At 47.8% G+C, this 23,471-nt stretch overlaps 1 protein-coding gene across 2 annotated transcripts in view; it reads right to left on the bottom strand.

The window, feature by feature from the left end:
* The window catches only part of LOC122371355 (ankyrin repeat domain-containing protein 17-like), a 68,164-nt gene extending 48,732 nt beyond the window's left edge, over positions 1-19,432 (bottom strand). For both annotated transcript variants that reach the window (XM_043347616.1, XM_043347617.1), the window contains exons 1-3: positions 19,052-19,432; positions 9,311-9,464; positions 3,033-3,180 (exon numbers count right to left, since the gene is read on the bottom strand). In XM_043347616.1, the coding sequence (XP_043203551.1) occupies positions 3,033-3,180; positions 9,311-9,464; positions 19,052-19,276 (527 nt within the window). In that variant the 5' untranslated portion in view covers positions 19,277-19,432. The remainder of the gene's footprint in view (positions 1-3,032; positions 3,181-9,310; positions 9,465-19,051) is intronic.
* Positions 19,433-23,471: the final 4,039 nt, after the last annotated feature.

Raw genomic sequence — 23,471 nt, 5'->3', positions numbered from 1 at the left:
CTTTTGAAAACAAACGTTATTGTGGATTATTACGCTAAATATGAACGGGGAATATTCGTATATGATGTAAGATCCTTCATCCTTGAAAAGTGAATAACACGAAACGTTGGGTGCTTTTGGTGTTTTTATCTTACATCATAAACGAATTAATTTGTCCAATTCAAATAATTAACATAAATGGGGAAATTAGATACATTCATGATCACTCACCAACAACTGTAATGAGCTTTTTCTGCTCATAACTTATCGAAAATGATCGACGTCTACGGGAAGCCAACTCTCCAAAATGTAGCATTTTATGTCACAAAGCTCCCCTTAGGAACAAGCTGGCTGATTCGACAGCCACAACTCGACGTCGTTCAGTCGGCAGTCACCACCGTCGCAGATGCATCGGTCGATGTTGGAGGGGACGGGGGCGGCGGACGGCGCCGGTCAACACGGGTCAACGCGGGGAAGCAGACGCTGCATCGCAATCGAACACTGCCGGGCATAGACCCCCCCCCCCACCCCCACCCCACTCCCCCCCCCCACCCCACACACACATACACCATGACACCAACTCGCCGCATTCTGTCCCAATATTCACAAACCCGCCGAGTTCCCATTCCTCAGCCTCTATCGCCCTTCCAGCGTCGTTCGTCAACTCTGCCCACACCACTGCTAACTAAGCTGACATTTTGGAATAAGTTCGAACGATATCTGGTTATCTGGTCACCCAATCATCTGACTACGCGACCAGGGAGAAAAAGCTCTGCATCGCCAGCAGAAACTTATATAGGTATCACAGAGCACCTTGTTAACAAGCTTGGGAAGCCCAGCATTTCTCAAAGAAAAGAAAAAAGTTCTGATATCATTTTCTCAGCTTTAGAGGTGAAACTCACACATGGCAGGGTCCCACGATTCCACCGAAAACGCCAATCGACTCGGGTAGGGTCACCGCCCGTTTCGGTAATTCAGTGTCCGTATTGACGTATTGAAGCAGACGGGCGGGCGGTGCCGCGGTGGGTCCAAGGGAGGGTGGGGGGCTACTCGATACTGATACAACACATACACATGGAAACGACCCACGTAACAGAGGTAGTGGCTGAATGGAATGGACGACCGACGGACGGGGCGGTGCTATACAGCAACTGAGTGGATATGAACCATGGTGATTCGGTGTGATGACATTCGCAAATGTATCAACCCCAAAACTAATTTAGTTTTATTTGTCTCCAAATGCTAGGAAATCCACTTCAATTTTCAAAGCCCACAAGGGTAATACCATCACGCATTCCAAAACATCAACAAAGCTCAGCCGTACCACACCACCAATCACGAGTATCTGGTAGCATCACGGGACCCACACCACCACCGCCCGTCACGCCGCGTCAGTCACACACTGTGACGTCACGCTATATGACGTCACAGCGGTGGCGGTGGCACTGACCGCACCCACGGCCAACTCAAGGTCGCCACTAGCGCGGCGGCACCGGTGTCCGGTTTGGTTCGGTTTGTGTCTCTGTCTGGTCTGTCTTATGTCTGGTCTAGCGTTTTGTTCATTCCCTGGTATGTTCGTCAGTTTGCCTATATGTCTAGCTGTCTGTATGTCTGCCTGTCTGTCTGTCTTTCCGTCTGTCTAGTGGCTGTCTCTCTCTAGTATGTCTGTCTGTATGACGGCGCACGTTCGGTCCGGTTCGATTCCGTTCGCCTGTCTGTCTTATCTAGTATTTCGTTCGTCAGTTTCTGTTACTGTTTCTCTCACTTTCATTCCGTCTGTCTTATGGCCTTAGGACGTTCTGTCTTTCGTTCCACCTAAAAGTTAGCTGCTTATTGTTCAAAATGTTTTCCAAGTAACACCTTGGTGTCGTTAGTCATTCATCCTTATCATCAGAAAACATGTGTACATTTACTCCATCCCAAACCGAATGACCCTGTCCTTTGGACACGACCCACGAATCTAGCGACAGACTATCGGATGTCTCTCGGGTAAAGGAGCAGACAACTTGGCTCTCGGCCAAATACGGAATGGATCCTATTCAACAGCTCCCAACTCGAATATAATTCAAGCCGTGGGTCTCAGGAATACATCACTAAGATGATAAATCACGACTTGTTGGGTGGCATTTCCAATGGAGATGATCCAATATTCGCGACATGAGGGTATTCGTCTTGTTAATGAGTCAACAAGTATGCATCGTGTTTCAAGATTTAACTCTAGCTTAGAGCTGTACTTCATGAAATCGTCCGGGAAGACAAAATAAAGTAAAATCAGAGGTCGAATGCCACCCTCTAAAAAAAATAATAAAAAAATACCAGCGCATACTTCAGAAATCAAAAGAAATACTGCCTACATCATACCCAGCCTGTGTTATGTGTCGAGCCACGTAGCCCAGACCTCCAGCAGAGTATCGTTCCAGCCAAGGCCCACATAAGCTCACCTCACCAAAAGATTACCCCAACTGTTAACTAGAAAAGTTTGCTTATAAGCTGGGAGTCTCACGAGCTAACTTTAATTACTTCCAAAGAAAGAACCAATGATGTAGAAGCTTTCGAATATCGAATGAATTAAAGTAACAGGGAGCAGCACCGCAAGAAATTGAATGACGAGGTAAAAACAATATTTTCAATCGCGGCTGACCAAACAAGATATCCACCAGCTGTGATTGCAGGCCCGACACTAAGGTCGATATTTCCGTGAATTAGCTATGGACATCCGGCTTTAATGCCTGTTTCCGGTCGCGCCAAGCCCGTTCCTTTCCTGTCGTTTCACTAGTTGGATCTATCGCAAACTGGAAGCCCAAACGGTACAAAGGATTAAGTTGCTATCATACGAGACAAATGATAAGTCGGTCTTGCAGCTGGAAAAGGATTTCAAGGAAACAGAACGGTTCGAATTTCATGAAGCATTTGACACGACCACGACGTATGAAAACCTAACCTTCTATGCAACCTTTGAAAGCAACAGGCACAAAATAACCAACTTCAACTACATAACCCATCCCATCCTAAAAAAAAATGCTGCCACGTCGAGATTCGAGCCCGTGACTCACTGGTTGTGGGAGTCGCCGGTGCTATCGCTGCGCATGCGCGTGAGAGCTGCGGCGGCCTCGTCCAGCGCCGAGCTCACTGAGCTCGTGAGCTTGCGGAGCACTTCCGGGTCAGCGAGCACGCGACTGCTGTCGGGGCTCTTACCGATACCTGGCGGAGAGCACAGGGAACACACCGAGTTAAAACAGAGTACAGGGAACACAACGGGTTAGAACAGAGCACCAGAGAACAGTGTGTTACAAGGAGTACAGCGAGGAGCACTCGACTGCTGTCGGGGTTCTTACCGATACCTGGCGAAGAGCACAGGGAACACAGCGGGTTAGAGCCGAGCACAGGGAACACAGCGGGTTAGAACAGAGCACAGGGAACACACTGTCAGTGGAGGGTAAACACAAGTCCTGATGAAGCACAGAGAATACAGAGGTTATTGCATAATATAGGGAGCACAGTAGGTTATAGCAGAGAGTACAGTGAGAGCACTGTGACTCTTGCCAATGCATTGGGGAAAAGAGCAAGGAACACAGGGTGACATGAAGAAGCACGAGGAACACAATGCGTTATAAGTTATAGCGGAATACAGAGACCACAAGTTTAAGCGGGGAGCGCAACGGGTCAACGTGGATCATATCGAAAAAAATCACAGTGGATCATATCGACGTGGGTCATAAAGAAGCATAGAGAGCACAAAGGGTTCCAAATAGGTCAGAGTACAGCCATCAGCACACATCAGCGCCAGAACACATCGTCATCAGAGAACAGGGTCATCAAACCCGAAACACCGTCAAACATCCAGCCAACAAAGCACAACCGGAACATAAAGCGTCAGTGAAAGCGTCGCTTTATCCGGCAACGAATGCAACAACAAACAATGCGTGAAATGTGTCTGACATTAGGACGGTCTCTAAACGCCCAAACGGCGTACAATGTTGCCGTGATGAGATGGCTTTCTGCTGTGAGGAAAGTTGAAACAGCAGTGGAGAGATATGGATGAATCGGGGTCCGGGGAAGGGTGTAGGAGTGAGGGAAGCGACCCAAGAACTGAGCATGGGAGGGCACCTCACCTAGAGTATGAGACTCATGAAAGAATTGTGAAGGAACGGAGCAGGGGCAGAGACTAGAGTGCAGGGTTCTTCATATGCGATCGCTTTTCACGGTTACCGTGCATTGTGCAATTACCACATATACAGTAATGGTTACCAGTTACCACATATCCTGAACCATTCACCGCTATCAAACATTCCGCTGAACAAAAAAAAAGGCAAATATTCGACCCTTCCTATTTGCACGATTCTCTACAAGATCTTCACGCCTGTTTCGTACACCGTGTGGTTATTCCACCGCGCCACCCGCTTGCCTTCCCGTATGACCGTACTGCCTATCCTGCCTAGTGCCTATTGCCTAACCTCCCCCTCCTCCACCCACAGTCTACTCTGCCTGCAGTGTTTACTGTACACTGTACAGTTGTATATTGTACTCTGTATATCCACCCCGCCCTCTCTTCCCTTTCCTCCCCCCCCCCCCACAACCCCCCGTTCCCACGGCTGTCCAAACTGAATAGCCGCGCCCCGGGTGTCGCCTGCCGCCAGCGACTGCGTACTGTTTGGTCCAACAGAACCCCCAGTCCACCAGCGGCAGCGCTGGCAACGACGTGGTCGATGGACTTTAGAGCCGCCGGTTTCGTGATATTGTTGGGCATGGATAGCGAAAAGAGCTTGGGGGTTTACGAAAGGAAATGAAAAAGGCGTGGGGGACGAAACAGGGAGGAAATTTGGTTGTGCTTGATTTTCTTCATATTTCTACGCTGCTAAATTTGACAAACAAACCAAAACGGCTCATCAACCCTCTAAGGTCGAAATGTCACCCACCTTATCCTGTCATTACCTTTAACCACAACTCAATAGCACAGCTCCCAAATTTCAACAGGTAACATTTTCCAATTTCCATCCCTCCCAGTTCCCAGCTCATTCTATCGCGTCCCGTCGGGCTAGCGTGACCGTCCGGCCGACAAAACCTGCCACTCTACTGCCACGTCACGAACCGCGGCCGGCGGCGGCCAGCTGCGCTGGGCCTGCCAGAACCTACCACAGGCGGCCGGGCGGCCTCAGACAGCTGGGAGAGAGAGTGGGGGTGGGGCAGAGGTAGAGGGACGCGTGAGTGGGGGTGGGAGAGATAAAAGGGATGGGAGGGATAGGGTGTGTGAGGAAGAAATTTCGGAGCACATGGGAAGGATGAGAAAGATGGAGAGGGGAAGAACGAACAGGCGACAGAGGTGGAGAGCGAACGCTGGAGCAGGAGGTTCGAGCAAGAGAAAGAGGAGAGAGAGAGAGAGAGAGAGAGAGAGAGAGAGAGAGAGAGAGAGAGAGAGAGAGAGAGAGAGAGAGAAAGAGAAAGAGAGAGAGAGAGAGAGAGAGAGAGAGAGAGAGAGAGAGAGAGAGAGAGAGAGAGAGAGAGAGAGATCAAATAAGAAACCTCCGCCCACAAGTGTCTTTTCACATGTGTTGGTCTGACAGTACTCTGTCCACAACTGCCCAATGTTAATTGTCCATCCACTATCCACTATTCCCAATCCACTGTCCAATCGCCCCCCTCGTCGTCACTGCGCCCCTCAAGAGCACCCATTAGCAGCACATATCCGCATTCCTATCAGACCAGGTCCGGCCCCCCTCCCCCCCCCCCCTCCCCGGAGCAGTCACGGCCGTCCACACCCCCACCGGGGTGTGGCTATCCCCCCCTCCCCTCCCCCCGGCTGGGGGAGTAGCGATGACGGCCACTCACGATAACTTGCAAATTGATCTGAACACTGAATAGATAAGGGGCCAAAGCGATCCAGAAAGTAGTAGCGAAACGGCGACAAACAGAGAGGAAACCACAACTTACTTAGATGTCTTACTTACTCTAGCAACTTACTTGCTAAACTACTCAACAATGATGGGCTACAATACAATTACTAGCAAAACCCTTAGATGTTCCTTTGTCAAACGATTAAAACAATGCCTTAGATTGTCGAAGGTCGTCCTGCAAAACCATCTTCAAGAGCGTCGTTGACGTAAGTGCAATCGCAAGAAGCAAGCAGCTTTTTAGCGTCCTTTTAATACAAAGCAAAGTGTATTCTGTCATTCCTTTTAATGCAAAGCAAAGTGCATTCTGTCATTTCCTCGGTCCAATATCCAATTATCTAAATCCCATATCCAGTGAGCACTATAAGCGCCATATCCCTACTATCTATCAACAATATGTTCCCAGACAGATCACACGAACACGTGATAGCCAGAGCTCATAGATCACAGGTTCATGGTCGCAAGGCCACATGTCCGATCAAAGGTATGGTGTCTCAGGTCACAGCTGACACGAACACAGCCACCGCCACCGCTCATACCCCAACCACATTCCACCAAAACCACATTCATTCTACCAAAACTAGCCATAGCCCCAATGGACAGGTAGCACCCAGCCATAGCTCTCATAGATCCATGGTCGCATAATGACCCTGCTGTCAACGCGTGCTAAAACCTCAACAAACAATGGCTCCAATGGCCAGCACAACTAGCCCTATCATCCCCACTGCCATCACCGCTGCCGCCATTCTCGCCGCCAGCGAGCCATGCAGTCGCCACCGTCATTGCCACCCTCCATACTCAGTCCCGCCATTCCCAGTTCCCACTCGCTATACCCGCCGCCGCCATCGCCAAAGCGATCCCACCCCACCGCCGCCGGCAGCGAGCCATTTCCCCGCCGCCAGCCGCCATCGCTAGCCATGCCGTCATCGGCCGGTGCGGCCGCCGCCACCCCTCCCCCACCGCCGCCGTCACTGCGGGGTCCGTGCCAGCCGCCAGCCGAGGGGCGAGGGGAGGGGGAGGGGAGACTGGACAGCCTCGGCGGCGGGTGGTGACTCAAAGGCCAGCCGCCGCCGCCCGGGCGGCTCGGCGGCTCCCGCTCCCAGCCGGCGCCGGGGCGGTCGCCGCCGCCGCCGCCGCTGCCGCCGGGGCGGCCAGTCGCTACCCAACTGGTGAGCGCGCCACGTGGGCTACAGCTGCGCCGGCCGCGGGCCGGACGGCGGAGGCGGGTGGTCAGTCTATCGCTGTACGCGGTACAGACTGTCATCATTGTCTCGCCGTCGCTGGCTATCAGTGTGGATTTGCGTTACAGAAGATTCGAGTACCAACAACTGGAGACTACGAGTAGCACATAGAAGACTGGCGAGAGCTGACTGAAATCAGTTCGCTGCGTGATTCGTGTGAAGTGACGCGATATTGTACGAACGAGTCGTTAATCTCCGTGCATTTCAGACGCCGGAAGTGGTATCTTGCATACAATAGGTGCCCGATATTTCCCCATAGAGGAACGGAAATAATAGATAAAAATATTTCCGAAGTGTAACGATGCGTGATAGCAGCAGTGTCCAAAGATGCTACAGATACGATGCGTGCGAAAGTGCGACCAACGAGAATAATACGCGAATGGATATGAACATGAGCGAGTGTTCAATGTGAACGAGAGACGGCGCAGATAACGTGGTGCGAGAGGGCCAAACGCGAAAGGACGTGACGTGATGGAACGTGACGTGAGATGACGGTATCGTCAGATTGTTTTTTTTTTTTAGTCAGACTTTACGTGAAGACGAATTTTATGCGCATTGTGACTGTGATCTGTGATTTGTGGGCGTAATTGCATTCGACGCGCATGTGATTAGACATGGAGAATGAGTGCTTTGTTGAACATTGAACGATACGATACGATACATCTATTTATCTATAACCAACATCTACTATTTGCGGGGATGATGTGGACGCGATTCGAAGACGTGGCAAAGTTATTTGCATTACTTTTAGGCCCGATTTGTGAACCTGACTTGTAAAAGAAATCAATAGATTTTGCTTGGGGCTGTGGAATACATGTTGAATAGATGTTGGAATAGAGTAATGCCACTGCGTTGAATAGATATTAACAACCAGATGTTCGCCGGCCAGCCAGTTAGAAAGTCGGTAAGTCACTGTCTGTAGAATCGTCAGCCCCCCATCAGCTATCAAATCTAACCACTTCAGTCATCAGCAAACTTTAGCTAACCAGGCCGATTCACTAACAAACTTTCCGCTATTCACATTTGTCATTTGCTAACCATTGCGATGGGCTCCACTGCTGCTAGCATAAAAACTAATCCAGTCAATCATCACACTAACCGTATCAGGCATATAACTACCAACCCCACTCACCACAACTAACCCAAACCCACTCGCCCCTCCGCGCACTGCCGAACGATTTCAGGGAGTCACCGCCCCACCACTAAACATGCAGAATAACGCTTACAAAGATCGAAAGTACGGTTCACGGACTCATTCGACTTCAGTTATACGAGACAGTTGAGAGTTCGAAGCGAATGAAACGAGCGGACCAGTTTGGATTCGAGCTGAGTTTGATGCGCCTCGGTGGACCCAAAGTAGGGAGGTTTCTTAGAAAGGCTATCTGGCAATGAAATCGTCAAAACTCGTGGTTTTAGTCCAGGCTATTTCGAGCCCGCTAAAACGAACTTCTGGGAGCAGTATCATTGCTATCCGATAGCCTTCATTTAGTTTTCTAACTTTGCCTAGCGAGCGATTCTTTAACATGTATCCCACTTAAGCTTGACATTCATTTTCATGCACAACCACCCCGTCTACGATTGGTCCGTTGTTCCAAGGCCACAGCCAGGTCAGGTCAGGTCATGGGGTCAAAGATCACTCACAGGCAGTCTCTATCAGGGTCTCGAGGCACTCTGACCTCTGGTGTTACACTGGCTATGTAAGGGGTCACAAAGTCAAGATGTGTCGTGCGGTCAAATACTACACTCCCCAGCTCCCAAGGGTCATGTCAAGGTCAGGTAAGGTCAAAGAGATCAAATATAACTCATCGGCAGCGTCTGACCTGGCAGACTCTCACCCCGCGTTCGATGTCTCTCGGACGACGAAGATTCTACGTCTTCCAAGGTCAGCGGGGGCTCGGCTGCGGTTATGGGACGTGATTGGCCGGACGGCGTAGAATCTTCGTCGTCCGAGAGACATCGAACGCGGGGGTCAGCCTCACTCGGGTCTCTGACATTACACTGGCTAGGTCAGGTGCCACAGAGATCACATCAGGGGTCACAGGGGTCACGAGGTCAGGTCAAAGGTCACGGTCTGCACTCACCGGCAGCCTCAAGCCGTGCCCAAAGACGCCACGGTTCTCGGATGTTACAGGTCACAGGTCAGGTGTCACAGGCCGGGCCAGGGGTCACGAGGTCAGGTCAAAGGTCACGGTCTGTACTCACCGGCAGCCTCAAGCAGTGCCTCGAGGCGCGCGCGGGTCTCTGGTGTCACACTGGCTAGGTCCGCTGGTGTCCCGGCTTCTGCTTCCAGCAGGAACTGCGGAGACAGAAGACGACCGGAGTCGGCGGAAGAGCCGTCCAGTTGGAACGAGTTCACCTGCCGGGAGGGAGAGAGAAGGGGGAGTTAGATTGGGGGAAAGAAAAGGGGAGAGACTGAACGGAGATAGGCTGGGAGGGAGTCAGGGGGGGGGGGTTATGGTGGACTAAACTGAACGGGACGACGAAGAACGATAAAGGGAAGTAGTTTTTTGATTGGGGAGAAAAAGAAGAGAATGAAGGTGGCGACTAAAAATGGAGGGTAAAAACAAAACAGGAACAAGGAGAAAGAAAGGTTGTGGGCCGTGGCATATTTGTCTGGTGACATAGAATCCCTAAAAGCATCTTCAATAAATCAATCAACCCACATGGCCATTTCGGCTTCAATATACTCAATATCATTCATCAGGTTAACAACATCACCAAAATCGTGCTGGCGGAAACCCAACCTCGGCGACTATTAGCAAACACTCAGGGTTAAAGGTAGTGTGCCAGCTTTCTTGGACCGTATGGAGTTAATGGCCCAGATATGGAGAACCGGATTTTTAGAACTTATCCATACCTTCAAAACTCATGGAAACGTCTTAAATTCTTCAAATTTTGAGTACCCCAGTGCGAAATTCGCCCCGACGGGTTGTCGGTCGTACCCCAACCACATTTCACACCACTATGAACAATAAATGCACACACTGAAATCGCTATTACCGATATGCTCATCCAATCAAGTTTCGATAAACCCGTTCATCATCATCTCCTGCGGTTTCGAACACGCCTGTTAGGTGGCTTCTGATGCTCGTCGAGGTCGGAATTTCCAAATACGCGTGGTGCGTCGGGCCGCGCGCTCTGACTTCGGCCAAGAAAAATGCGTCAGCTGATCATTGTCATTTCTGCCACTTGCGTGTGGTGAAATGGGGTCATAACTTATAAGACGGCTTTTTCATATCAATTATTTTACATAAAATCATATTTCAAACCATAAATAATGTTCGACAGCCAAATAAAAGAAACAATACCAATACGGGCTTACAGTTTAAGGCTCGACATTGTGTTGTCTACGATTAGACAGCTGATAACTCATTCCCGTACATCGTATGGTCGTAACACTATAATGACCTTTGCTTATTGTCACAAGTGCGCCGCATTCGCGATTGTTGCCCGACGCCTGTTTGCAGGTGAGCCCACTACAGTTGTTATACATATCTAAAAACCGAAAAACTTTTAGGCGAAAAAGGCACTATTCCAGGCCCATTTTTGATTTTTTTTTTGCGATATTAGGTAAAAACAGAAGCTTCTTATCCTAGGAAAAATAAAATGGGAAATCTTTCAAAGGTGGCACACTACCTTTAAGGTACGATGAATCAGAAACCCGTTACATGGCTCATCAACAGTCCTTCCTCAGGTAGGTCTCTTTGGTAAGCAAACGAATGGATGATTCAGAGTGGAGATGTATATTTCAACACCGTCGTATTATAATGAAATAACACGAAATATAGGCACCTACGGCTTTAAGTGTATTCGTATGTAGATTGAGGTAGAAAACTTATACATTAATGATGCAGTTTATACGTAATAGTCGTTATGTAGTTACGTAAAGCAACCTTCCGCCAGCCTTCAAACTATTACGCAAAACTCCGGGAAACTTGCATCTCCATAACTCTCATGATGTAAAAGCAGACAGACGTGGCTTTACAACACAGCGACGTCACGAAAGGATTTCCGGAACACGAGAGAACGTGGAATGGAAATGTCACGTGCCAAAGGTCATTGAACCCGTGTGACGGAGGGAGCAAAATGCAAGGCTGACTCAAGGCTAGGCTGACTCCTATATACGGCCTTGGGCTGACTGTTCGAGTGCCCTGGCAAAGGTATATAAGCCAAATATAAACGCAAAATGAGACGCGTTTACACTTATTTGAGTACCCGACAAAACATTGCCGCCCTGAAATGTGCAAAAGTTGTAAGATCTAAGGTTGGACAAGTCTAAAGTCGCGACAAGGCCAAACAATTGGCGTCAGCGGAGCATTCCTCTGTGGGGCTTTGGGGCGGATTCTGACGCGCATTTAAAAAGGTCAACTCATGGTTCCAAGTTTTGGCTGCGAGGTAGGTGACCGGAGCAGGGAAGGCGGCCGAAAGCCTTTGACTAGCATTAAAACTTGTAACGCGTGAAAGATTACGACACTGAAGTCTGAACTCAAGCCCAGTGATTTGAGTTAAAGGGTCAAATCAATCCTAGCCTCAGGACCTTAGGGTGGGCCTCGACCCTGGAACTCCTCCCCCTCACCCTCTCAGGATAAAGCCCTGAAAGTCAGGGCCTTCGATAAAAGCAAACCACTGGAACAAATGCAAAATCAAAACATACCAACGACGCAGACAATCCTCATGCACTTTAAACAATTCCCTGGAAACCATGCCCCAAAAGGACGCGGAAATGTAAGCACTCAACACGAAATGCATTACAAGTACCTAAAAGAAAAATATACCGATTAACAGCGATATCATGTCACGGAAGAAACCCATAACTTGGAGCACGATTCTCAGAATCAAACATAATAACCGAGCCAGGGAAGGCGGTATGGCAATGGCGCCGCGTACCGGAGTCAAAGCTAAGCCAAACGGGTCCCTAGTCTGTCAGCGTAACGATAGGGACAGTGCGGGGGCACGTCCCTCGCCCTTAGTAACATCAATAGGGAATATAGTTAATGCCGTGGACGAAACAAGAATGTCTCTAGCCTTAGCAACATCAACACGAAACAAAGGACCGCGGCAGGCATAGGTATGTCACTCGTCCTTTGTGACAAAACAAGGAATCTGACCGGTTTGTTGCTGACCAGCTACATAGCTTTAGCCGGGGAAAACCCAAGCATTCCCAGACTGCAATGTCATCCGTGACCACCAAGGTAAAGGACGGTTCACATGAACAAATGCAATGTCATTGTAAGTAAGGGGATAACCGCAGGTTGTTTGAAAAGACAAACACTATTCGTTAGAATTGTGTTTTTCTATTGAAAAACAACCGGAGCGGTCGTTCTCCGGGCTATGTATCGGTGGTTACCAAGGTAAAGGGCGCTTCACATGGGATTGGGCATTAGACATTGTATCGTCCATGTGAGGTATCTTTGCATTTCAATCATTCTCTGTTAGGGAGTTACTCCCGATTTGATGCTCAGCAATGGTAGAAATAAGAACTGGCATGAAAGGGGTAACGAACTAAATAGGGCTGACTTTTCCAAACTAGCGCCATCGCAACGCCGAGAGCGGCTAAACCGATCAGCCCTACGGAAAATTCCATCCCAGCGCCCGGCCAGAAAAACAAGTCACCAGGCACACCCGAAGGGTCACTCCGGGCAGCGAGCGTCCAAAACATTCCCCGCTCTGTGCCCTCTCCCCCTCCCCCACCCCCTTACTCCCCCTACAACCCCCGATACAAAGGTTGGGACTCGGGTCGGGAATAGAATGGGGTAGAGGGAACCAGTTAAACCCGGTAGCAGCACGATAAAGGCGGCAATAATAGCGTAAACGGCTGCCCCTCGACTCTCGTCCCCAGGCCATCGGCCCTTTCCCCCGCCGCCCCAACTGACCCCGGAAATTCAGCTGAATTCGATTCTACTTGGATATTTGAATATTTCAGGAAAGCCAGTCGACAGAGAGAGGAGGAGAGGCAGAGAGGAGGAAGATCAGGCGGAAAGGAGGATTAGAGAGAGATGGAAAAATGAGGAAGAGAGACACGGAGATGAGGGAGTAAGAGAGAGGGATAGAAAAGAAAATCGCGAAAAGAGGATCGGAGTGAAGAAGAGCAGAAAGAAAAGAGGGACATGAGAGGGAGAGAGGGAGGGAGGGAGAGAGAGAGAGAGAGAGAGAGAGAGAGAGAGAGAGAGAGAGAGAGAGAGAGAGAGAGAGAGAGAGAGAGAGAGAGAGAGAGAGAGAGAGAATCAGGAAACTCATATGACAGGGGCTACATTCCAACACCACTGTGCTAATAACGGAGCCAGACTGCCGACGACTGGTATGGAAACGACAGATGTTCTGGGTCCCCCTGCTGTTTTCCGACGTGGTGTAACCATTGATCTTTGACATGTCTGTGTTACGAATCGGTGGCATATCTTCCTTGTTTTGCCAGTCTTGCTGGTTTTCCGTTTAGTGATGCTGTTGGTGTCATCTGCAGTTATGGCATTGTTTCGGCTAAGATGCCACAGCAAGGCACAAAGTACGGCTTCAATGTATTGCTTCGTCCCCGTGTTGACCAAATTCATGTCCATATGCCACAAGCCACTTACATCTTTGGTTGGTCTTAATACCTACTAACCAGCCTCATAATGAATGATCTCGTAACACTGAACATTCACCAGGACAGTTTCACTCTTCCCTCAACAGCTGACTGAGCTATCTGTCATTTTCTTCAGTGAAAGCTCGCCTAAAGATGCTACAGACTCTTGAATTATGTAAACATTATCTCGTCTTATCTCATTTTGAAATAGTAGCTTTTTTTTGCTAGTGAAACTTACGACACAATCCATTCCACAACTTGTCACTGCCCTGCCCTGCCCTGCCCTGCCCTGCCCTCTCCTCTCCTCTCCTCTCCTCTCCTCTCCTCTCCTCTCCTCTCCTCTCCTCTCCTCTCCTCTCCTCTCCTCTCCTCTCCTCTCCTCTCCTCTCCTCTCCTCTCCTCTCCTCTCCTCTCCTACCGTCATCCCGGCCGTGCCTTTGGCCTCGATGACAGCTCGCTCGGTATTTTTACCCACCACAGCAGTTCTTATGCACAGACTCTTCAGATGAAGAATTTGAAGTCAACATTGAAACATACCCGCTCGAGACCTTTCGTGTGACCTGTAGCGAAACCCATCGATGCTGTGCCCACAGAAGTTTTCATCCCTGATGCGAATTCGCTGTAGGAAGTTCGCCCTAAATGACCAGACTTTGCAACCAGGATTCGTGTCTCCTGAATTGCCCAAAGTTTGCATTAGCTGTCTCCTTGATGGCCAATGGCAATTCATCTAATCGAAAGGCACATCCGAAGACAAATTTTGGGAAAAAGCTGCTGGTGTGTGATACTGGAAATCGAACATTTATCCAAAATGACCATACTGATCAACTTATAGTTGATCTAATTACAGGACGATTTCCAACATTAAAGACAGCTTTCACGGGTGGAAAAATGCTTACAGATTTAATACTACCCAATGGAAAGCGAAGAATAGGTAACCATGAACAAAAACCATCTTGCCGGCAAGCTATGTTCTTCCGCAATGGTGCTGAACATGATCAGCATCGACGATATACAATCGCATATACTGTAAGCATGTAGACACTATACAACAGCTTTACAAGCAGCAGCAGAACTATCAGCTCCCCAGCCTGACAGCCGTGGCTGGGTCCCTTATGCCCCCTCAACACCAAACCCACCCGCCCAGGCCCAGCTTTAGCCCACGCCAGCTGAGTCCCATGACCGTCGTGATCAGTGGGATGGAAGAGGACCCGCCGGCGGACCGGAGCGCCAGGGTCCAGGCACCAGGGAGGGAGGGTGAGGGGAGGGAGGGAGGTGCGGCTGGTCATCCGCTGGGGGAGGAGCAACGTGGGGAGGGGACGGGCGCTAGACCACACATGAGCAGACAAGGATGTTCTGAGACCGTGATGAGGAGGGTCAGGAGATGGAAGATGGGAGAATATGCAGGCGGAAAATAAGAGAAAATTGGAGAGAACAGGAAAGAGGGGGACGAGAAGAAAAGGGAGAATGGGCGAGTGAGAAAGCGTAAAGGTAACTGTTTTTCCTCACCAAAAAAAAAAAATCATCATAAATCTACGAAACAGAAGCACCTGCGGGATTGTCCGTAGAGGATGAAAAAGCACCAGCCATGAAACACACAGCATGGGAGAAAATGCGCAGTTACTAGGCCAGCACAGGTGAACCGAGTCGAAACAGAGAGAGGGAGTGATGAGGGTTGAGGGGACAATGAGAGAGGAGGGGAGGGACCAAGGTCAGGCCAGATCCGCGTCGTTGTTAGGGAGTGGTGAAGGTGGTAGGAAAGTCGGGCTGGAACGGTGTGGAGGAAAGAGGAAGAGAGAGAGAGAGAGAGAGAGAGAGAGAGAGAGAGAGAGAGAGAGAGAGAGAGAGAGAGAGAGAGAGAGAGAGAGAGAGAGAGAGAGAGAGACGAAGCAGGAGCACGCCAGATTCGGCCGGCCGTAAGCGAGGGGTTTCGCGAAGCATATCCCCTGTGGGCGGAGAACACAGCGCCGCCTGGTGGACGGGGCGGCCGCAGGCGCAGGACAGAAGGGGTATAGGGGAGAGAGGGGGTGAGGACAGGGAGAGAGGGGGAGGGAGCGCGGCAGGTGGCCCTCCGGTACAGACCGGACCGCCGCCGGCCTGGTGATAACGGTACACCAGTCCCCGGGCAAAACACGACATCGCCGGAGGCGGACCGCGGTGAGAGGGGGTGAGAGAGGAGAGAGGGTTACAGGGGAGGATGGAAGGAGGGAAGGAAGGAGTAAACAAAACAGCTGACCCCGAGCGGGGGTTTTGGCCGCCAAGACTGTAGAGCTGCAGACGCAAAACGGGAAGGCGCGAAAGCGAAAAAAAGAAGGGTCAGTAGTAAGGTAAAGAAAGAAAATAGGATAGAGCTTCCGAAAGGGTGGGAAAACAGAGAGAAGCATCGACAGGGAAAGAGCGAGAAGAGAGAACGACGGATGGAGAGGGCTGATGAAAACGAAAGGTGTCGCGGCCGGAAATTCAACAAGAATCACAATGCAATACAAACCACACAATAATTCTATGCTACTTGGATCAGGTTGCAACTAACGACCAAACAACTTAAGCAGAGACAGTCGAATTCCTTCAGAAAACCTGCATCTCTAATCGTGCTAGGCCCGCTCCAAACACCGACCGGCCGCAGCGGCAGTACGCGCGGTTTATTCTCACGCCACCAGACGGTTCTGCTGCGCACACAGCTTATTTTCAGACACCCATGGGAGCCCAGCAAGGTTCGAGGGAATGGAAGAAATGGTTCTGTCCAGGAATGGAAGGAATGAACGACCCGCCGTAGGAATGGTAGGGATGTATTTATGCATGGCATTACATGTTGATAGATATTTTTGTTCAAGGACACCGGTGATGCGTTCGTCAAGTCGTCGATAACCGATGGCCATCAACGTTATTGATTAATAGGTTGGATAATGGATAGCCAAGTATCAGAGAAGAGCAATAACCAGTTAGGCTAGGCACCAAACCATGCACAGCATTATTGTGCGTATGTCCCGTGCAGACTGGGCAATAAGCAATCACAGACAAAGTACCAATAGAAGTTAATATGAGCGTACACACCATATGAATGAATGAATGAATGAGTGAATGAATGAATGAATGAATGAATGAATGAATGAATGAATGAATGAATGAATGAACTATTGTACAAATGAATGATTGAATGAATGATTCAATCAATCAGATGAAACAGCAAGACTTTGCACGAGTCTGCAAACCAAAACTGTGAGGAGGTACCACAAATTCCATCAACTTTGAGGAAACCCAGGCAACTATAACCGCCAAGTTATAATGTAACTGCCACTTACAAAACAAAACCAAAAATCATGACACCTGAACACTCCCCTACCCCCCCCCCCCCCTCAATGGCTTCACCACAACTGAAACTGCCGCTCATTTCTACAGTAGTGCACTCCCCTCCCCCTACCTCACGCTACTTTCATTCATTCAACAACCCACACACCACTCGCCGTCCGCCGGCCGGAAGGAAGGAGCACCTTTGAGTAGTCCACGTGGTGTGATGAATCACCACAGAACCACACGGGAGAGGACGACACTACACCGTGAGTGGAATCCCGCCGTGAGCCGAAGCCGTGGAGTAAGTGGGATAAAACACTGCTAAATGGGTTGTTTTAACACCACTAAATGATTATTTTGCTAGACAGGAAGAAATATCGATAGGTTTTTGTCACCGTACCAATTTTGGGCCCTTTCTTATCACAATAAGACATATTTATTTTTATGATAATGACATACCTATTTTGTGATTTTGAAAAGCAATCCTCCAAATTTTAGATCCCTTGACATGAAGTAATAACATTTCCTCAATTTGGCTCGGTCTCTAAATAACTGCCTGAATGGGACCAGCAATTGTTATCATGAGTGAAGTTGGGTATAGTAATAATCATTGAAGTAAGTTTGTATTCCCATGAACATAGGAAGTCAATCACAAAAAAGTTCATAAGATTAAAACCTGATTTTGGCAATCAAGATGCAACATTTCAGACCTTTTAATTGTGGTCAAGCATTGTTAATTAAGGTTTCGGCATTCTAAACAATATCAAGTAATTGTCAAGCAGTTAGAACTTGGGTAACAAACTGAAATAAAAATAGAGGTTGAAGCACAATGTTGTCCTCTAAATAAATTATGAAAGGGAGAAAAATGCCTAGTGGCCAAAAACAAAGCTATGCTCTAAATGGCTTATCAAAAGTGTCAACAAAGTGTTGTCAAAAGTGTTCTCAAATTAGTCAACTAAATGTACCATAAGGTAAGATAATATAATTTGAAATCAGCATTGAGCAGAAAATATCAAGCAGGCCGTAAAATATATATCAAAGACACAAAAAATTTGACATTAGATTTTGAAGTGATTACATAAGTGTCCTTTCATGATATATAATTGTATTGCTAGTTAGGAGTCACCAATGTCAAACTAATGTTCAATAAGTCTGGCGTTTCAACAAGGCATTGCTAATTAACCACAGCAAAAAAAATTAAAAGTGAGGTGAATTTGTATCAATTTGATTGCAAAAACTAGGAAGTGTTTCAGCAGAACTTCACATGCTGTCACTATCAATAGCAATCAAAAATACAAAATACAAGCAAGTACTGTAGGTATATACACTTATACAGTGAATATTTGATATTAGCAAATTTTCATAAAGGTAAAGGGAAGCCTCCTCTGTGCAAAGCTGCATCTCTAGGACATATATTCAGCAAAATATGAATGTGGAATTTCAATGTGGAGTAGGCAAATCAGTAGGTAATAGAACAATGTGTTAGGCACAGGGTTTCATTATCCAACATGGGTACTATTCATCATATTCAGTCAAGGTCAATTATAAAACAAAGAAGAACTTAAAAACAATATGCAAATATTAAATAAAAGAAAGCAAATGCAAGAGAAAAATAGAAAAGTAAGAGCAATAAAAAACCTTAATTACACAGTCAACTTACAGAGCAAAGACAAGAATTCTAAATCCGCAGAATGCCACGGAATGGAGATGATTCGTTTACTTAGGAAAGATAGTTCAAGTTGATAATAAAGTGCTGAAAGAATAAAATTATTTACATTCAAAGAGAGCATTAGCCTATCATATCAGGTAATGAGAGCCAGCCGAGACATCAACACAAGTCTTATCAGTCATCATGGCAGCCCACCATGCCACCACATGGTGAGCCACATTTGTCTACAGGAAAAGAAAAAGAATTTATGATCAATATGATAAAATTAGAGCTCAAATTATACAACAGCAGGTACGAAAATAGTGATAAGAAGCACTTTCAATGGTCAGATTGGTTGACTACCACACCTATACTAAAATACACACTTAACTTGATATCAAAAGAAAAACCGCATTCGTCGCACTTCCCCGGGGGCGCAGATTGTACTCACGGGAGAAACGTCGGAGCTGTCACTTCCAGATCCTCCGAGCATGCAGTGCATAAACCCGGGGATTCTCTCGTCGATTCCTTCGGCGCCTCTCCTATCTAACTCTGAATCAGATAGGGATTGACCCGAAGATGCACTGACGGGAGCAGCTTTCTTGCCGCACTTCTTCACCTTTTCCTCGCCGCTTTTACGATTTATCGGATTCTTCAATTTGTCTACATTCTGCATCTTTAGATACAGAGATGTTTAAGCACGCATCTGACTCGTTTTTGAGTCTCACTCTTACACACAAATCACTTCACACAATGGCGCGCACCTCACAAGCGGCCTCGCAGAACATCAAGCGCCATATTTGCTTCGGGTTGACGGTCCGATCACGAAGTTCCCGTATGTTGCCACCAAATGGTACGGTTTTTGTTTTTTGGAAAAAATAATCAGCATAATCTTGCGTTTCTTCCACAAATTGAGTGTTTCCATATCGATATATTTTTTCTCTAAGCACAAAATAATAAGGACAATACATAATTGACATCAAATTTTACGAAAATCCTCATAACTTTGGGACCAACATCAAGTAAGATTGAAACCGTACCATCACTAGGCATCACGAAAATGGGCTGCCAACTCTAAAGCTTTCTTCATTGAAGTTTTCCTTCACCGATTTATAATGGAGAAAATTGGAAATATACAACCCGTTGTTCTTGTAGCTTTGTAGGTATCTTATGACAAATTGAGCCTTACCGATGGTTCATGGAAAACTGGAAAAACCATTTTTAGTTATTTCGTCTGTCTGATCCTCAGTTGTCCGCAGTGAAGCACAGTATCACTGTGCCACACTCGGTGGTATGAACCCGCCGCCCGGGATCGACTCGGCACTCGCTACGGAGCTTTAGAAGCTCAAACACTTCCAGAAGCAAGTGTCAGATCAAGAACGGTGACAATGGTGGATGGTGGCTCAGTGGGAAGAAACTCACCACAAAAAAGTGTTTGATTTCCAAAAGCTTCTGCCTTCTAAAAGACAAAAAAAATCCTTCTGTGAGTTGTGACAAGGCACAACTTTTCACTTGCAACTGTTACGCACATTTTCTAATTTTTCAAGTTGTTAGGTATATTGCTGAGTTGACTGTTTTGAAACGAAATCCATCAATTGTATTTGTTTATTCGGAAGCTGCTAGAGGGGCGGAGCTGCTGCCCCCCCCCCCCCCTTCCGCCTTTTGTGAATCGGTCAATTTTTCAGGAGATGTAATTTGATTGGCCTGTAGTGTCCGCTCCAGTCGAGATCGTGAGTGACAGTGTTACGGTAGGGGCGGGGTGAAGTGGAGGTGTCTCCAGTGAGTGTCGAGCCGGTTCTTGAACTCTTTGAGAGAGTAAGTGTCTATGACGGATGATGGTAGGCTGTTCCAGTCGTTGATGACTCTGACTGAGAACGCGTCTCGATGAAGGCGGGGACAGCGTGCGGCTTCACAAGACGTCATGGGTGCCCTCTTGCCTCTCTGGCGTATCTGTTGAAAAACCTCTGGATTCAATTTCCCGTCCAGTTCATGCAGTACACGATTGACACATTATAAAGTTACTAGTTTTGTTTCAATGCATTGCATGCGCGTAAACACAAGGCTTGATTTATTGATTGATTGATGGTCGGATTTTCGGAAAAGGTAATAATTCCCACCAGAAACGTCAATAGTTTGATGTTGTTTTAACTTGTACACAGACCTGCGTCATTTTGGACCCGTGACTCAACTAGCTCACTGCAAGTCTGACCCAACAGCTTGGACTGGATTCAACGTTAAATCATTGAGAAGTGACAAACAATATTCGAACGCTCGTATAAAGTAATCACCAAAGGTAGTTAAATCGCTTTTTCTCAGTTAAAAATGGCGTCGCCCTTTGCAATATGACGTTCGTAGATCAAGGTCACATAAAAGCACTACACGTCTCTAGACGTGTAGAGCCCGCTTTGCTTCTCAAGATCGGCAGTAAGCAGATTGGTGATTGCACTCAACAATGGTGGGGACCGGTTGGAAGAATCCACGGCACAAGGTGTTTGGGCCGGGACACCGCCCCGCGCATGACATTCACGTAATAATTGGTACATTTTCGGAATATGCAAAAAAAAAAACGAATGGCACTTACGACACTTGAAAACGAAACACTTAGTATCGACAAATATCCTGGTCGAATCGAATCTGTTGGGGACCGGTTAGAAATGTCCCGGCACAAGTTGTTTGGGCCGGGGTCTCTCTGCACGTGCACACCTTTCGGGAGGTCGCTTCTCCGTGTCTAGAGCCACTGGACCGACTGCACTAAAATAAGCTACGTGATTAATAAGAGACCGATTAGATGAGTGAAACGCATAAATTAGTTAAAGGTTTCTCCTTCAATGTCTGCATGTGTGGACCCTCTGTTGCCAAAAGGCGCTTTACTGGCATATTTTATCCCGGCGGCCGCTGGGCCTCCGCGCCACCCGCCGGCCGCTGGGGGGGGGGGGGGGCATAAAGTTGCCCCCCTTTACTTCTGCGACGATATCGTCGCAACGCGAAGAGATAGAGAAGCGAAACTTTGCACACAGCTTCCTGAATACCTAGCCGAGGTTGTGCCCAAATTTGGTGTCGATCCCATTTGAAATGACGTCACAGTGACGTCATAAGTGAAATTATAGATTTGCGACTCTCATATTCCTCACGATACAGCACATATATGGGACCGAATATAAAGGGCCGATTATTGGTCAGAAACTAGATGGAAGTGTAGTAAGATGTTTTAGGATGACAGCAGGTGCTGTCTAGTTCATTTACAGTCGAGTTTCATGCTCAGCGTCATCAGAAACGGTCCATATCGGAAAACGACAAAACTTTATGACGTCACTGTGACGTCATCTTAGGTGCTACAACCACCAAACTTTCCTCAAACATTGCCTAGGTATTCATTTGAAGCTATGCCAAGTTTCACGTTCGTAGCTCATCAGGTTTCGGAGATATTTCACAAAACGTAAAGGGGGGGCAACTTTATGCCCCCCCCCCCCCAGCGGCTCGTGGGTTATTGGGTTGGACTAAATGATCTGATTCGACTGAGCTAAAAAGAGGCTGCACAGTATGAGAGTCTGACCCCTTGCACGGGGCTGCTAATAACACGGTTACATAATGTCACTAAAAAAAGATCTACCGTTTCCAGTTGTCACATCTAAGCAAATGAAGGGCAGGCTGTCGTTTTTCCATTGATCAAGAAACTGGCTTATCAAGAGACCAGGACTGGGTAGAAAAAATAATGTCGGGAAAAATTGATTTAAGATTGAATGATAGATCTTACAACGCCATGGATGCACATTGCACAGGGCCGTGAAGTGCCCTATCAGTTTTCCACTCCCGACCGTAGGTGGCAGCACCAGTCGTATGACAGTTGCGGTCAGTTGAGGGATCTCGACTGTCATACAGATGGCAGCACTGCAGAACTGCATACAGCGCCATCTACACAAGATGAACATCACGTCTGGTTATAGAGGGGCTTTTGCGTGTCTCTAGCTCACCCGTCCGTCGTTTCTATCCTCAGGATGCTAAAATCCTTCTCCTTCACGCCGCAACCCTCAGTCCGCGCTGGACAGGCACCTTTATCTCATGCGGGCTGCTCCCTTGGAGCGGCACCGCTGCTCCCGAGGGAGCGCACCCCGTACCCGTGTGCAGTGAGTGCTGGGGGGGGGGGGGGGGGGAGGGTCGGCCTGTCCTTTCGGACGGGCTCAGCCCCGGTGTCTCACTAGGATGCCCGCCCAGACCGATGTCTCCCCCTAATTCCTTTCATCCTTCCGGCTCTGAAATGGTCTTACTCTTGTCAGACCGAAAGGGCAAGAGTAACAACTTTTTTTTACTTAATTTCTCAAAAACGGCAAAACGTGCAATAACGGTCTATATGTCATTGGAAAGAGCATCAAAAGTCGTATAACCTATCAACTTTTCACTTAAATATATCTTTAACGTAAAAAGTTATTAAGTGACAAAGACGCTCCCATTGACTTTGCATGTTAAAAATTTTCTTTTTTTAACGAGCTAAAAAAGACCAAACGAATTCTGAGAGCTTAACGAAGCATAACAACATGTTCTATGGTCTTTTTTCAACAAGTCCTGAAAGTTCAAACAAAATCGTATCATATGATTTTGTACAATGAGCGAATGAAAATTTCTCTGCAAATACGCCCATAGACTTAACATGGGGAGCGAAAAAAGTTCAACTTCAAACTCGTGCAACTCAAGTTAACGAATTCTGACGGGTATACGGCGAACACGGGCGTGTACCTGAACGTGTCGGCCATAAAATGATGTGCAGCAAACCATACCTTGATCCGCGATTTTTTTCCGCCATTCGCGATCGCGTAAAAAGTGTCCAAAACCCCGTTGACTTAACATGGGAAAAATGGACTCGCACGTGCCACGTG

This window comes from Amphibalanus amphitrite, unplaced genomic scaffold, assembly GCF_019059575.1.
Source record: "Amphibalanus amphitrite isolate SeventyFive unplaced genomic scaffold, NRLGWU_Aamphi_draft 001234F_arrow, whole genome shotgun sequence".
NCBI classification, from domain to species: domain Eukaryota; kingdom Metazoa; phylum Arthropoda; class Thecostraca; order Balanomorpha; family Balanidae; genus Amphibalanus; species Amphibalanus amphitrite.
This window is presented reverse-complemented; position numbering and strand designations above follow the sequence as displayed.